The sequence below is a fragment of the Nothobranchius furzeri genome, chromosome 15, assembly GCF_043380555.1.
Source record: "Nothobranchius furzeri strain GRZ-AD chromosome 15, NfurGRZ-RIMD1, whole genome shotgun sequence".
NCBI lineage: Eukaryota > Metazoa > Chordata > Actinopteri > Cyprinodontiformes > Nothobranchiidae > Nothobranchius > Nothobranchius furzeri.
The window spans coordinates 61035262-61049428 of record NC_091755.1 but is presented as its reverse complement, the minus strand read 5'-3'; the positions used below and the strand labels follow the sequence as shown (position 1 = coordinate 61049428).

Below are 14167 nucleotides of genomic sequence, written 5' to 3'. Positions count from 1 at the left end.
AGTTTAAATTTGTGAAAACATCGAGAATGTTTCTGTGCAATCTTTGTGCGAGCCTACGCTGTGGGACATGATTGATTGTTTCTGTCTGCAACAAAAAAGCAAGATAAAGACATTTTTAGCTAATTTAGTCCTCCAAATGGCTATCTCTAATTGTGTAGTTGCTGATGGAAGCCCACTGTGCTCTTATTGATACTCTAGCAGCAATTCCCACTCAGTATGTAAAGGAGTGGTCATGTCAAAGTCAAAGTCAAAGTCAGTTTTATTGTCAATTCTGCCACATGTACAGGACATACAGAGAAATGAAATTACGTTATGTCTGTCCTCAGATGCAAGTGCCCCAGTCCCTGAAGAAGGGCTGAGAACCTATCAGAGATCTGCAAAAGGAGATCCAGTCTGGCATCCACTCCATTACCTGTGTGCTGCATGGCAATGGTTGTCAAAATTAGTCTGCTGTTTGTGTGTTGACCGCAGTGAGAGAATCCAAATTGGCTGACCATAAAGGAAGGTTGTCCCAAAGTCCCGTGGGAATGCTGTGCCAGCAGTAATGTTCATAAAGTGTCAGGGCACAAAGAGAAGGAAGGGAACCTGTCAGGAGAGCAAGAGGAAGGATGAGATAATGACATTGGAGAACAGGAAATGACAAAGAATTCCAAGAAAGTTGCAGTAGGTGTTTGCATATGTGCTGGTGTGTGTGTGTGTGCTGTGTCTTTCCTCACTTTAGATTAGTAAATCACAGCCAGAGCTATCTGCAGGTCAGAAAACATTACCATGTTTTAAATCTCAGCTCTGGGAATGAGTTGAATTACCATTCATTACCATAGCCCTTTTGCAACAGATACTCCTGCCGGTACTTTATAGTATATGGTTTGCATGCATATAAATGTAAATGCAGTTCTGAAGACGAGGCATGCATGCATAAGCACAAGAAAATACGTAAACTTACATCTGCACCATCAATTAACCCGTACACAGTATTTCTCTGATCATCATTTTATACAGCTTTTGCAATTTACATCCCATTTTTTATTCAGACAAGAAAGCAACAGGGAGAAGTTTGCATCTTTACCAAGTTTGACACTTAACTTTTAACCTTTAAATAGAAAACGACTTACCCCCAATCCACACTGGAGGCATCAGTTGGTTGCGAAAATTTCCGCAGTTAACAAAGTGCCAGAGAGGAAATGACACACAGTATCAGTGTAAAACGTCCGGTAATTTTCAAAATGAAAGACTATTGAAGATATGTGATTGCTTATCAGTGTTGATTATGTCAATGCATGTGACCTTACGGCGTGTTTACTCCCAGCATCAGCACAAGTGTTCTGTAAACACGACACAGAAACATGAAGAAAAAACCAACTACTACTACATTACTTATGGGACAGACTTTTCAGCTGATTTTGTCCACAAATAAGGTTAACTCTCTTGTTTAGGCTGAACATGTCCCTTAGTAACTTTAAAGGGATGTTTTAAGTGCATTTCTGTGTAAAGGTTATAAATAATTACTATCTCAGCAGCTGTAGACACTCAGTTTTAAGAATTATTTATGACTTTTGCGCAGATGCAAACCTAAAAATGACCAAAACTTCTAATTAACACCACTGAGTATCATGCTTTTTATCAACCTGTCATGCACATAAATTAAGAATGCAGACGATGAAAAGAAAGCTTTATGGATACTTCCATGCTTTACTAAGCCATTTAAAGGACTGTGGGCCAATTATATGCTAACACATGACAAACTCCAAAATGAGGAGTGATTAAAGTGACTTGCATGCAATCAAGGTCCTAATCGGTGATGGCTGCAGCGAGCATGTGGTCACCTTGAAAATGTGATTTCCAAGCTGTGTCCTGCAACTATGTTCATTCTACCTGCAAGATCATACATATTATGAAAAAGGTGTTGTCTAGGTGTACTGTTTTTATTCCAAGTCGTTAGTGAGTAAAACAAATATGCAGCTTGACATCATTTAGGCTGTGCCACAAGTAGAAGCAGAAAGCAGCAATCAGCCTGGTTTGTTTGGCAGGGCCCAAAAAGACATGACAATGCTGTTAATTGTATTAGAAGCCAAAAAATAGGATGGGAATTGGTCAGTATTCCAACAGGATTGCAGGCCTTTGCCAAAAACAGAAGATTGCAAATCTAGGCTTTGAAGGCGAGCGCGTCCGAGGCCTCAGCATCTTGTCATATTGAAAACAAAAGCTGTAGCAAACTATCACTGACACCCTGAAAGAAAGAACGTGCATGTTTGTACTGTATCCCTGCCCAAGAATGGCCTGCCATTTCCCTTTATACTTGGTCTATCTCATCCTTCATCTTTGTGATGTTTCAACTCAAATTCAAATTGGTTCCATTTTTCAGTCCATCTACAGGGAGTGCAGAATTATTAGGCAAGTCGTATTTTTGATGAATAATTTTATTATTGAACAACAACCATGTTCTCAACGAATCCAAAAAACTCATTAATATCAAAGCTGAATGTTTTTGGAAGTAGTTTTTAGTTTTAGCAATTTTAGGGGGATATCTGTATGTGCAGGTGACTATTACTGTGCATAAATATTAGGCAACTTAACAAAAAACAAATATATACCCATTTCAATTATTTATTTTTACCAGTGAAACCAATATAACATCTCCACATTCCCAAATATACATTTCTGACTTTCAAAAACAATACAAAAACAAATCAACGACCAATATAGCCACCTTTCTTTGCAAGGACACTCAAAAGCCTGCCATCCATGGATTCGGTCAGTGTTTTGATCTGGTCACCATCAACATTGTGTGCAGCAGCAACCACTGCCTCCCAGACACTGTTCAGAGAGGTGTACTGTTTTCCCTCCTTGTAAATCTCACATTTGATGCTGGACCACAGGTTCTCAATGGGGTTCAGATCAGGTGAACAAGGAGGCCATGTCATTAGTTTTTCTTCTTTTATACCCTTTCTTGCCAGCCACGTTGTGGAGTGCTTGGACGCGTGTGATGGAGCATTGTCCTGCATGAAAATCATGTTTTTCTTGAAGGATGCAGACTTCTTCCTGTACCACTGCTTGAAGAAGGTGTCTTCCAGAAACTGGCAGTAGGACTGGGAGTTGAGCTCGACTCCATCCTCAACCCGAAAAGGCCCCACAAGCTCATCTTTGATGATACCAGCCCAAACCAGTACTCCACCTCCACCTTGCTGGCGTCTGAGTCGGACTGGAGCTCTCTGCCCTTTACCAATCCAGCCACGGGCCCATCAAGACTCACTCTCATTTCATCAGTCCATAAAACCTTAGAAAAATCAGTCTTGAGATATTTCTTGGCCCAGTCTTGACGTTTCAGCTTGTGTGTCTTGTTCAGTGGAGGTCATCTTTCAGCCTTTCTTACCTTGGCCATGTCTCTGAGTATTGCACACCTTGTGCTTTTGGGCACTCCAATGATGTTGCAGCTCTGAAATGTGGCCAAACTGGTGGCAAGTGGCATCTTGGCAGCTGCACGCTTGACTTTTCTCAGTTCATGGGCAGTTATTTTGCGCCTTGGTTTGTCCACACGCTTCTTGCAACCCTGTTGACTATTTTGAATGAAACGCTTGATTGTTCGATGATCACGCTTCAGAAGCTTTGCAATTTTAAGACTGCTGCATCCCTCTGCAAGATATCTCACTATTTTTGACTTTTCTGAGCCTGTCAAGTCCTTCTTTTGACCCATTTTGCCAAAGGAAAGGAAGTTGCCTAATAATTATGCACACCTGATCTAGGGTGTTGATGTCATTAGACCACACCCCTTCTCATTACAGAGATGCACATCACCTAATATGCTTAATTGGTAGTAGGCTTTCGAGCCTATACAGCTTGGAGTAAGACAACATGCATGAAGAGGATGATGTGGACAAAATACTCATTTGCCTAATAATTCTGCACTCCCTGTATATTCAAAATAGAGCAAGTTGAAATTCTCCTGTCTAAAATGAATGCAAAAAGAAAACAATAACAAATAAAATCAGAGTAATGCATAAAATTATAATTTGCTGAACATTTTAAAGGGAGTCTCAGCAGTTTTGACTTGCTTTTAGCACCCCCTAGTGTCCGTTTAGTGAAACCAAAAATGAAACTTACCTCTTTGCTGTGCATTTGTCTTTTTAACACCTCAATCTAACTGCTGAAATGTCTCCTCAACCTGTTGTTAGTGTCTGCAGGAGCAGTTTGTCACTAAATCTAACAAATCAGCTGTTCGTGTATTAAAACCTGCAGGAAACATGCTGGAAGCTGACTCCAGCGCTGGTATGTCAGTCCAACAGGAGGCGGCCCACCACTCTGAAGTTGCAAGTGTGATATTCTGTCCACAGGGGGTGGTGGGGTCTGGGTGACATTAAAGGGTCATTTTAGCACGTAATAGCTCAAGAAAATGATTTGAAAAAAATGAACATTTTGTATAGTATGACTTTAAATATCATAAGACTGTATGAGAAAATAAAATTTGGACAGATAATTAGGCACATTCTGGTTGTTGTTTGAATGGAAATGTGTCATCATTCAGTCAGTGTGAGGTTAAACAGCTCAATTTGGATGCGGAGGACCTATCCCCTGTACTGAGGACTTCCCCACGGAGATCAAATTAAATTATTTTGCAAAACCTAAATCCTGCATCTGCTGAATATTGTGATTGAAAGCTGGGATGTTGTGAATTCAGTGAAAAATTATCAAATCAAATCATAAAACTGAACTATTTGTTCATCACTCTGAACTTTTTCCCTTTAAGTATTTAGAGAAAACAGGAGAGTGGAACATCTGCAGCCTTGTTCACTTAAGCTACAATCAGAAGCATGTTACTTGTGTCCCTTTCATTCTGTTGGCAATTAAAGAATACATGGTTTCATGCCTCACATACTACTTACTGCATTGCATCAATAATAAAAATTATAATTGCAAATGCATGTATAAAAATGTCTAGTATGAGAATTATAGGTCTATCTGTTTTCTTAGGGCTGCAAAAATGAATAATGCATTTTCTCTAAGACGCCTCAAACGGTCTCTCCTGTAGGATTGTTGAAGCTACCTGTGCAGGAAAAAACATCTGGTGGCATTTCTCTTTCTTCATCATCTCTGTTGCTGATAGTCTCAAACAAGAATGTTATTCTTTTGGAATGAACGACAAAGTTTGCAAAATCACAATGATTTTACCTGACTTCTAAATCAGACTTTCATTGATGCTGGTGTAGTAGATTGAGGAGCAGGTTGCAAACATTTCTTTGATAAGAACACTGCAATCAAAGCTCAAGTAAACTAACAGGATGTTTTCATTGATGGTGTTCACAGCATGATGCAGAGCTGCCTGATTTATGCCTGATTTACCTGCTCCGCTAAAAGCTGCCACTCCAACTGATTTTCAACCCAAGGAATATGTTTCCATAAATAATTCACAAGTATATCTAGAGATCAGAGTGAATTTATCACAGGAGATCAGAGTGAATGCTTTAGTAGCCTGTGTTTGGTGTGATCATTAAGATCACAACTCAAGTATCAAGCACACTGAAGCTCAAACCAGTGTAAGGTCAGAGACGATCCCCAGTTGTCCTGATTCAGGACATGTTACAGGTCCTAACTGACAGTTGTTTTTTATGCTCTCCTTCCTTGTGCAGAAAGCCCGCTTGGCCAGGATACGACTATCAAAAACGGGAAGTTCAAATGCTTTCCTCCACAGCAAGCGCAACGGCCTGTTCAATGAAGCTCTGGAGCTCACGGTGAGTCTCGTCTCAGCAGCACATGAATAATTGTTCCACAGAATACCAAGCCACTCAGGACATACTTAAATTTGTACATATTTTAACTAATGACTCCTAAAGCCTGACCTGTGCTCTAACTGAATTTCTAGATGCGTGCCTCGGTCGTCTATTCATTAATTACCCCAGCATCCCATCAGAGCTGCTGCTTCTCATTTGGTAAGCAGCATATTTAATGTGAGCATCTCTGAGCCCATCCACCCAGCTGAGGAACAAGCTTCAGGCAAAGCAGCGAGAAATGTAAACACAACACAAGGATGTTCCTTGCTTCACCAAAAATCTTGCGGTTTACAAGCAGCATAGTGGCCCCAGGGCGTGCAAATAGCACAAAAACAAGTGTTTGTTCCTCCCTCTTGCTCACTCTTCAAGTGTCTTCATAGCAGCATCTCTCCTGTGCAGCTGTGCTGAAGACACGATCAGAATGACCTCGGTAGGGCTCAAGCTTTGACTGAATAATACAACGCATTTGTAAGAATGCCTGAAGAGAGCATTAGCTTTGAAGCATTGTAGTGTTGGTTGCTGTGGTTTTATTAAATATAAGCAAAGTTTCACAGGCAGTAGCGGTTTTAGGCACGGGCAGACAGGGCAGTTGCCCGGGGCGGCATTTTTTCATGACACAAAAGGGGCGCACAAGCGCTGAGTAAAAAATAAAAAATAAAGAAATCTGCGCCGCACCGAGGTTTTCTATTATCTGTCATATGACAGTGTCTGGATTGGAAACAGCAAGTTGGCGCCCCCTGCAGCTGCAGGCGCTCCTGCTGACTGAGAGGGTGTGTAAGAATAAGAGGAAAGGGAGGGGTGCGGCAGGGGAATTCACCTCTGGGTCTTTCCCAAATGAAATGAGCGGGTAGGGGCTGAATCAACTGTATTAACATGGCTAAAGTCAATCACATCTTGATGTTCTTCCATTTAACGCACATTTCATTCATAATATCATAAACACAGGCCTATCGTTCTTTCAGATTTTTCTGAATTGTGTGAAATGGCCGAATAAAAAAGGAAAAACAAAACGATTTTGTGGTCACCCCATCAAGGTCAAATTGTTTAGTCCTGACTAAAGGAAACTTATTGAGTCAAGAGCCAAACAGAAGAGATGAACATAAAAAGGCTAAAACCACCAGGTTCCCGATACAGGAAAAAAAAAAGAGGAGAAAGATAAAGGTATGTACGCTCTCATGATGCATGTTTTCAATTTTTTGAACCAGTTAACTGGGATTTTAACGGTTAAATTCGGCCAACTAATTGCTAACAGAGCTAATAGAGCTGAAATATTGAAACAAATATTCAAATGGTTCGAAAAAATTCCTTGAATCGTTTTTTACTGATTCAAACTAGGATTTATTAAATGCTCGCTGCAGCCTGTGGCCTGCCTGAACAACAACAAACACATGATGATCATGTTCACATAATAATAAATAAAACAACTGTACAAGCAGAAGAAAACTGCCCAGTCACCACTAACTACCCTGTTTATTTATTGCAGATGGCTGCACTGATTATTTTTTACCTGATTTGTTCTGTAAAAGTTGGCATTTTTGGTAGTCTACAGTTTTTTTATGTCAGTTTAAATTACAATTTCAGGGGCAATTTCAAAAATATAAAGATCTATTGGAGATCTACCCCAACCTTTGGACTGCTCTGCCAGTCACTGTGGCTCAAGCTGAGAGGAGCTTTTAGTCATACCTGAGGTCACCTATGTTTCAGGGGCGGCTCACTAACCTGGCTCTGATTAGTATCAATCACTCAGTAGGGGAGCAGATTTCATATGATAACATTATTGATGACGTTGCATCAAGGTTAGGTTTTAATTTTAGTTTGTGTTTTCTGTTCTAAGTGCAATGCTGTAGTGATTATCTTTAGTTTGTTATTTGTGAAATATTTTTGCTATTTAGAATATTTATTATATATTATGTTCATATATTCTTAATATTTAGTTATTGTTTGTTTTTGTATATTTGATTCTATATTTTTGATACAGTATATAATGTATATTGCTGTACATTCTGACAGCTTGATAGTAATTAATGTAAATATGTGCAACTTAGAAAAATGAATGTTCAATATTCGTTCTAATAAAACATGCCTGTCTGTAGAAAACATGCGTGTGTTCGTGCAGGTGGGGTGGTGGTGGTGGTGGTGGTGGGGGCGGGCTCAAAGGGGGCCTTGCCCGGGGAGTAATTCCATGTAGAACCGCCACTGTTCACAGGTACAGTTAGCCTTCGCAGCAAATACTAACAAACTTTATCTGCTGAAGGTTTTAAAAGAGAAAAGTTTTATAAATTACAAGCAAACAATTATTATACTTTATTTTATTTAGTTCTCAGAGTCTCTAGTGTCTGAGCTTATTGTTTACAACACTTTGTGTCCTCTGAGAGTTTTTTCTTTTTTTATTTAGTTACTTAAAGAGCAAGTCACCCCCTTCCAGAGTGAAACTCCAGTCCCACTTCCTGTTTGAAAAACGCACCACAAGGAGGCATTGCCATGCAGACCGAGAGGGCGGAGCCAATAACAAATACACACACTGGCTCACAGTGACATCATATGGTACCAGCTAACATCACAGGGTACCTCTTAGCCAATAGTGATGGCAGATTTAAATTCAAATGTAGTGCAGAGTTTTTACCTGAAGAGGGTGCATCACTGACAGTTTTAGGCAGAATATTAAAATTTTAACTAAGATGCACTAAAGTGCCAAATTATTGACTACATGTGTCTACTGCACAATTAGACACTCATTTATATAGTTTATCAGTAAAAAGGGTTGATTCGGGGGTGACTTGCTGTTGAAAAATCTTGAAATTAGAGAATAACAGTAAATGTGAAAACAAGTAGACGGTGTCAAAATTGTATTAGCTATATATCTGAATATCTTAATATCTGGTTATAATTGACAACAACAAAGGAGATAAGGTGTAACTTTTATATGATGATCTGACTTGCCATACATCCTGCAATAAGGAGCTTTTTGGTATTAGGAAGGATGTGTTTTTGCAATAAATATGGTTTGTGTTGTGGGTGGCTGAAGTAAAACAGTGAAAAAAAATTGTCTGTAGTAAAAAAAAAAAAATTTTATTATAACCCTTATTTAACAGTTAACATTTGTCCTAAAACTAATTAGAAAATTAAATCCCAAAAAATACATGTCTTGGGTATTTTATGGCCCAATGATTTGCCCCACATTTGCCTTCATCGTAAGGGCAGCGTAAGGATGGCCCTCACTGTAATGGGCAGACTGTGGCTGGTCTGTGTGTGAAAGTTTAATAAATGTTAATTGCTGTCAAATGTTTAATTGTAAGGAAGGTTTTTACCAACAGTCTTCCAGCATCACGCAGAGCAACACATTGTGTTTTGTCACCCGGCAGATCAAGCTGTTTCCACTCGGCAGCATGGTGGCCACCTGGGTAGAGAGCCAGTCGCCTCCAGATAGACTGCTGACATGCGCCTGTAGTCACATGTATATAGAGAGGGACAGAAATAGCTCAGCCTTAAACACCTGTGTTGTACTGCCGCGTTAGCTGCAGATAAGCAGTGAGAACACAGGTGAGCAGAGGAAAACTGAGTCATCATCACTTAGAATGCAACAGCAGAGGCCTCTGTTGTGAACAGCAGCCACGTGCTTTAGCAAACACAAAACTGTTACTATAGTTGTTCCAAACGTGGCTTTTCGCGCTCCTCTCAGTCGAGCACACAGGGTGATGGCTTTACGCTTTTATCTCTAAACCACTCAAAGGCTCTTCTGGAGAGGAATGATGCAACCTATTGAAAGTTTAGACTGTAGCTGAAGCACTGCGGTGACAAGATCATCAAACTATAACCTGCAGAAGATGTTTTAAAGAAAGTTTGATCAATTGTGGGTTTTTTTTTTCTACAGGCATTGACTGAAATTTAAAATAATGACATGATTTTACTTTTTTTTTTGTGCTTGTGGTAATACAGTAGCACATTTTTGACCAATAGTTTGCTTTTTATTAAAAATGTCAACAAATTGGATGCTGAGATTTAACCACAAAGTGATTATTTTTCTCCCCTCACCTCCTCCTCTGTTTCTCTGAGTCACTTCAGCACTGCCCAAAAATTACTCTGAACCACGGCAGAATTAGAAGTAGCACCCACCGGTTCAGGCAACGCTGCGACACAAAAATACCCACATAAACGTCAGCACAAGGTGTAAAGGATACGGAATATGGTAAACAAGTCATTAGCGAGTTGCCTTAAGCGTGCTTTTGCTGCAGCAGACAAGCAGCCAAAATGTCACAATGTAAATTTTTCATATGAACTGTACTGAATATCTATTAGGTGTGAGGTATGCTAGAAGCTCCCCTTCCCCAGAGAGATCAGTGCATCAGCCCCACTGATCTTAGAAGAAATGTGTCTCCGGGTAAATATTTCCCATTTCTGACTGGTATGAGTGCAGCTTTGAAAGCTGTCTGTTCTCAGCACTGAACACGAGTAACACTCCATCTGTTTGTTCTCCTTTTGTCTCCTTCTCCATCTCAAGCAACTTCCATACAAGATGAACCTTTCAGATCAGGTACTGAGACAGTCGTTGGCAGCACACCTCCCACATCACATGAAGCGTCTTCAGGAGGAAGCGAGAGAGTGGGGTTTCATTCTGTGTGTGTGTGTGTGTGTGTGTGTGTGTGTGTGTGTGTGTGTGTGTGTGTGTGTGTGTGTGTGTGTGTGTGTGTGTGTTTCAGGGTTCCAATGAAGAGGAGCATCGTTTAAGAAAATCAACCTCTCTAATAGAAAGTCAGCACCACCACCTGCTGCACTGTTTGGAGAAAACCACCGTGAGTAGAAACAAGCATTTTGTGTATTTTTAGGGACCGTTACTTTTACGAAACCACCATAAAATCCCATTTTTGGGGATCTAAAATGAATAAGTGTAAATACTTTAGACTTATTTTTGTATTCATAGGATAGGATACGATTATACTCACGCTTACATTACTGAGGAGCTGCTGTATTTAGTTTATTTTTTTATATGTCTCACAATGAATATTCTCTTTTTGATTTTATTTATTTATTTTTTACAAATGTGTTCATTAAAATCACTTACGAGACCATCACTGAAATACTTGAAGTTGTAGCCACCTTATGCCTAGTCCCCATGAGCCCTTGCACGAAACATGCGACCAGCTTCCGGTCATGGTGACCATAGATGGATGATGTCATCCATTTGTTCTAATCCACTTTTTACAGGTGTTTTAGAGACCTAAACTAAGTGGGAATTTACTCAAACACTGCTCAAATGAGACAATGTTACAATCACTCTACCTTGTGCAATAGAACGATGGGAGGATGATATGAAAATCTGGCCAGAGCTGACATACAGTAACATTTTTAGCTACTTCCTTTACTCGATAGCGCCCAACAGACAGGCAGTGAAATGTTCAAATAAACTCTTACAAGAAACGAAACCTCACTTTGCAAGCTGATGGCTACGTGTCACTAAAGGAAAAAGGTGGATACATTTCCAAGTTTTCAAGCTCAAAGGCTATTAAATGCTTTAATAACATTGCTACTTTTCTCTTAATTTTTTAAACCTTTTTTGTTTTTGCTTCACAAGTTGTTTTTTGTTTTAAATGTACAATACATTTGTACTATAAAAGGATGAAGGAAATATGAAATTAGAGTACTGAATGTTTTTTTATTCTGATTATAATTCACAATGGGCTCTCAAACATTGTGAGACATGAGGCAAAAAGATAAAAACATCAGAATATAGCAAATAACAATAATAATAATAACAATAACAAGAAGAAGAAGAAGTCATTCACCAGAGTTTAGGATTTAGAACATTTTTTGTAAAGTTGAAGCCATTTAGGTCAAATAATTCAGTTTAACAGTAAATGTTCCTTGTGAAATCTCTTTTTTAAGGAATGTGTTACGAATAACTCATAGCTACTGGTTCAAATGTTAGCTCAGTAGTTAAACACTCAATTCTAAAGCCTTCTGAGTTACTGAACTATTGCCATCTTGAATCGAGAGGAGAGTTTGCACACTTCACTCCTTTCCAATATAAAGGTTTGATCATCACATCTCAGTTGTGGCTCTCTTTGCTTCTAGAACCACGAGTTTGTGGATGAGCAGTATTATCAGCAGAGTTATTTGGAGGCAGGGCTGCAGAATTACCCGTCCCGAAGCCCCTCCCTATCCAGCCAGGAAGGCATGACGGGGACGTGCTGCACCCGACGAAGCAAGAAGCACCACTCCCCTTTACCCAACGCCAGCGCTCCAGCACACATGCAGCCTCTGACACACACGCACCCACACAAACAAGGCCTGCAGGAGCTCAGCACCATCCACATCCAGCCACTCAGCACCAGGTATGGACCAGATCCAAACACTGACTTCAAATTCTGACAGCTGCTGCTCCTTCTGATGTTATCTGTTCACTCAGAGGAACAGCTTTGGATGAAATTTCTAACCATCTCACTGTGTATTGTGATGCATAATAAATTAACAACCCCCATCCTGTACCATTAGCTTACTTACCCACCATGTAACTAATGGCAACTGACAAGTGGTGCAAAATCCTAATATTGAGAGATCTGTCATTGTGAGAAGACTTTTGTTCAGAAATGCCTTTTTTGTGTGCCTGGTCATTCAAGTGGTGCTCGCTGCAGAACCACAAAGGCGGAGCTGCACCAGAAGGTCGAGCTGCACCAGAGTCAGCCCCGCCCATTCCAGAATCAGCCCCGCCCATTCTATCAGAGTCAGTCCAATTCCTTCCAGTTGTCAGACTTTATAGCATTCTGGAACCAAAAAGGGTGTTATAGCTAAAAAATGCGAGATTGAGGACGGAGTTGAGAAGTGAATTGAACAGTTTTTGTAAAGGTTCCATATAATTAAAAATCTAACTTTGGGAACTTTTTATCATGTTATATTGTCATTTCCTCATAAGAAACACGCCAAAGCCATTTTTGGCCTCATTCATGCATTTTCTTCCCATCTCAGCTTCAATTTGGTCTCCTCCCCCGAAGCGGGTCTGGTCTTGGTTCTCAAATCTGGATATTCTGTGAATTTTCTGACAAATTATTTCTGAAATGACTTCTACTGAGACACCGCCAGAAAAATCATACACCCAGTCTACAAAGACATACTGGATAGAAAAATAACATGTAACGCCACTCATGTTCTATAAGATGTGGTGGTGTAGTGGTTATAGTGTCTGGTTGAAATGCAGTTTTGCGCAGGTTCGCCTCCCAGTATTGGAAATATTCTATAACCACTTTTCCTCATTTCTAGCTACACTTGCCAGTACTATGTTTACAACAATTTATTTGTATGCCGTTTAACATATAATGACTAATGTGTTTTTTTATTTATTCATTCGTTTATTTAGCCAGTGTGAGTCCATTTGTGAGCAGAGTTTCAACTAAAATGCTGTTTAGGAACGACCAAATTCAAAGAACTTGTAGAGACATAAATATTTTGCTGAAAATGAACATTACAACTAAAATATGAACAAATTAAATGTTTCAGCTGGCTAAATAGATTGTTGCCGACCCCACCGAGAACCGAACCAGCATCAGCTGAGGGGAAAGCAAAACTTAAGTCATACGATCTTGCCACTGGACTACCAGAACCTACATAATACCATCAAATGTTGTTGTACAGGACTTTTGTTAGAGCGGCTATGGGCAGATATTCGCTAAAAGAAACCTTTTCATTTCGGGATATATTCAGACTTTGTCATGTAGCAAGTTATATTTACCTTGTTTAATTGGAGCACAGAACATAGCATTAACGACTGTAAACTAGTAACAGCCGTAATTCATGAGAGTCAGGTTAGTTTGCGATAAAGTTGAATAACAAAAACGGAAGTCAGTGGGCTAGGCTGAGTTTGCGTGAATGGGCGGGGCTGACTCTGGTGCAGCTCCACCTTATGGTGCAGCTCCGCCTTTGTAGGTCTGCAGCGAGCACCCTCTCTGGTCATTTGAATCGTAAAGCATTAAGACTAAAACTAAAGATCTCAACCATTTTCTATGACTTTAAGCATCTGAGATAAAGCTGTTGTCTATTAACAAAATAAACAAGCACAAAGATGTCACATAAAAGCAAATGATATGTTTATGAAGTATTTATTATTCTACAAACACCATAAAAACACATCAGTGTCTACTCTTCCAAACACTGAGACTTGATTTATAGATAATATCAACTGAAAGTGACAAAAAGTTTTTGAAGAGGAATTTATTTAATTGGAAATTTTGTTTTCATCATTCAAAGATTCAGTTTGTTCTACAAATTAAAGTTAAATCACAAGGAAATTAATTTTAGTGTTAGAAACATTCAGAATTTTTTCAAAATAAACATGTATTTTTCCTTTTTGTCATTTGTTTTATACTGCTCAATTAGCAGCATCAAAAAGATGAGCAGATCTGCACTGATGGCTATTG

General features: G+C 39.5%; 1 protein-coding gene across 1 annotated transcript in view; it reads left to right on the top strand.

The window, feature by feature from the left end:
• Positions 1-14167, top strand: part of kcnd3 (potassium voltage-gated channel, Shal-related subfamily, member 3) — a 166399-nt gene that overhangs the window by 148226 nt on the left and 4006 nt on the right. The window contains exons 5-8 of the mRNA XM_015968024.3: positions 5622-5723; positions 10261-10293; positions 10460-10552; positions 11832-12091. Of these exons, the coding sequence (XP_015823510.3) occupies positions 5622-5723; positions 10261-10293; positions 10460-10552; positions 11832-12091 (488 nt within the window). The remainder of the gene's footprint in view (positions 1-5621; positions 5724-10260; positions 10294-10459; positions 10553-11831; positions 12092-14167) is intronic.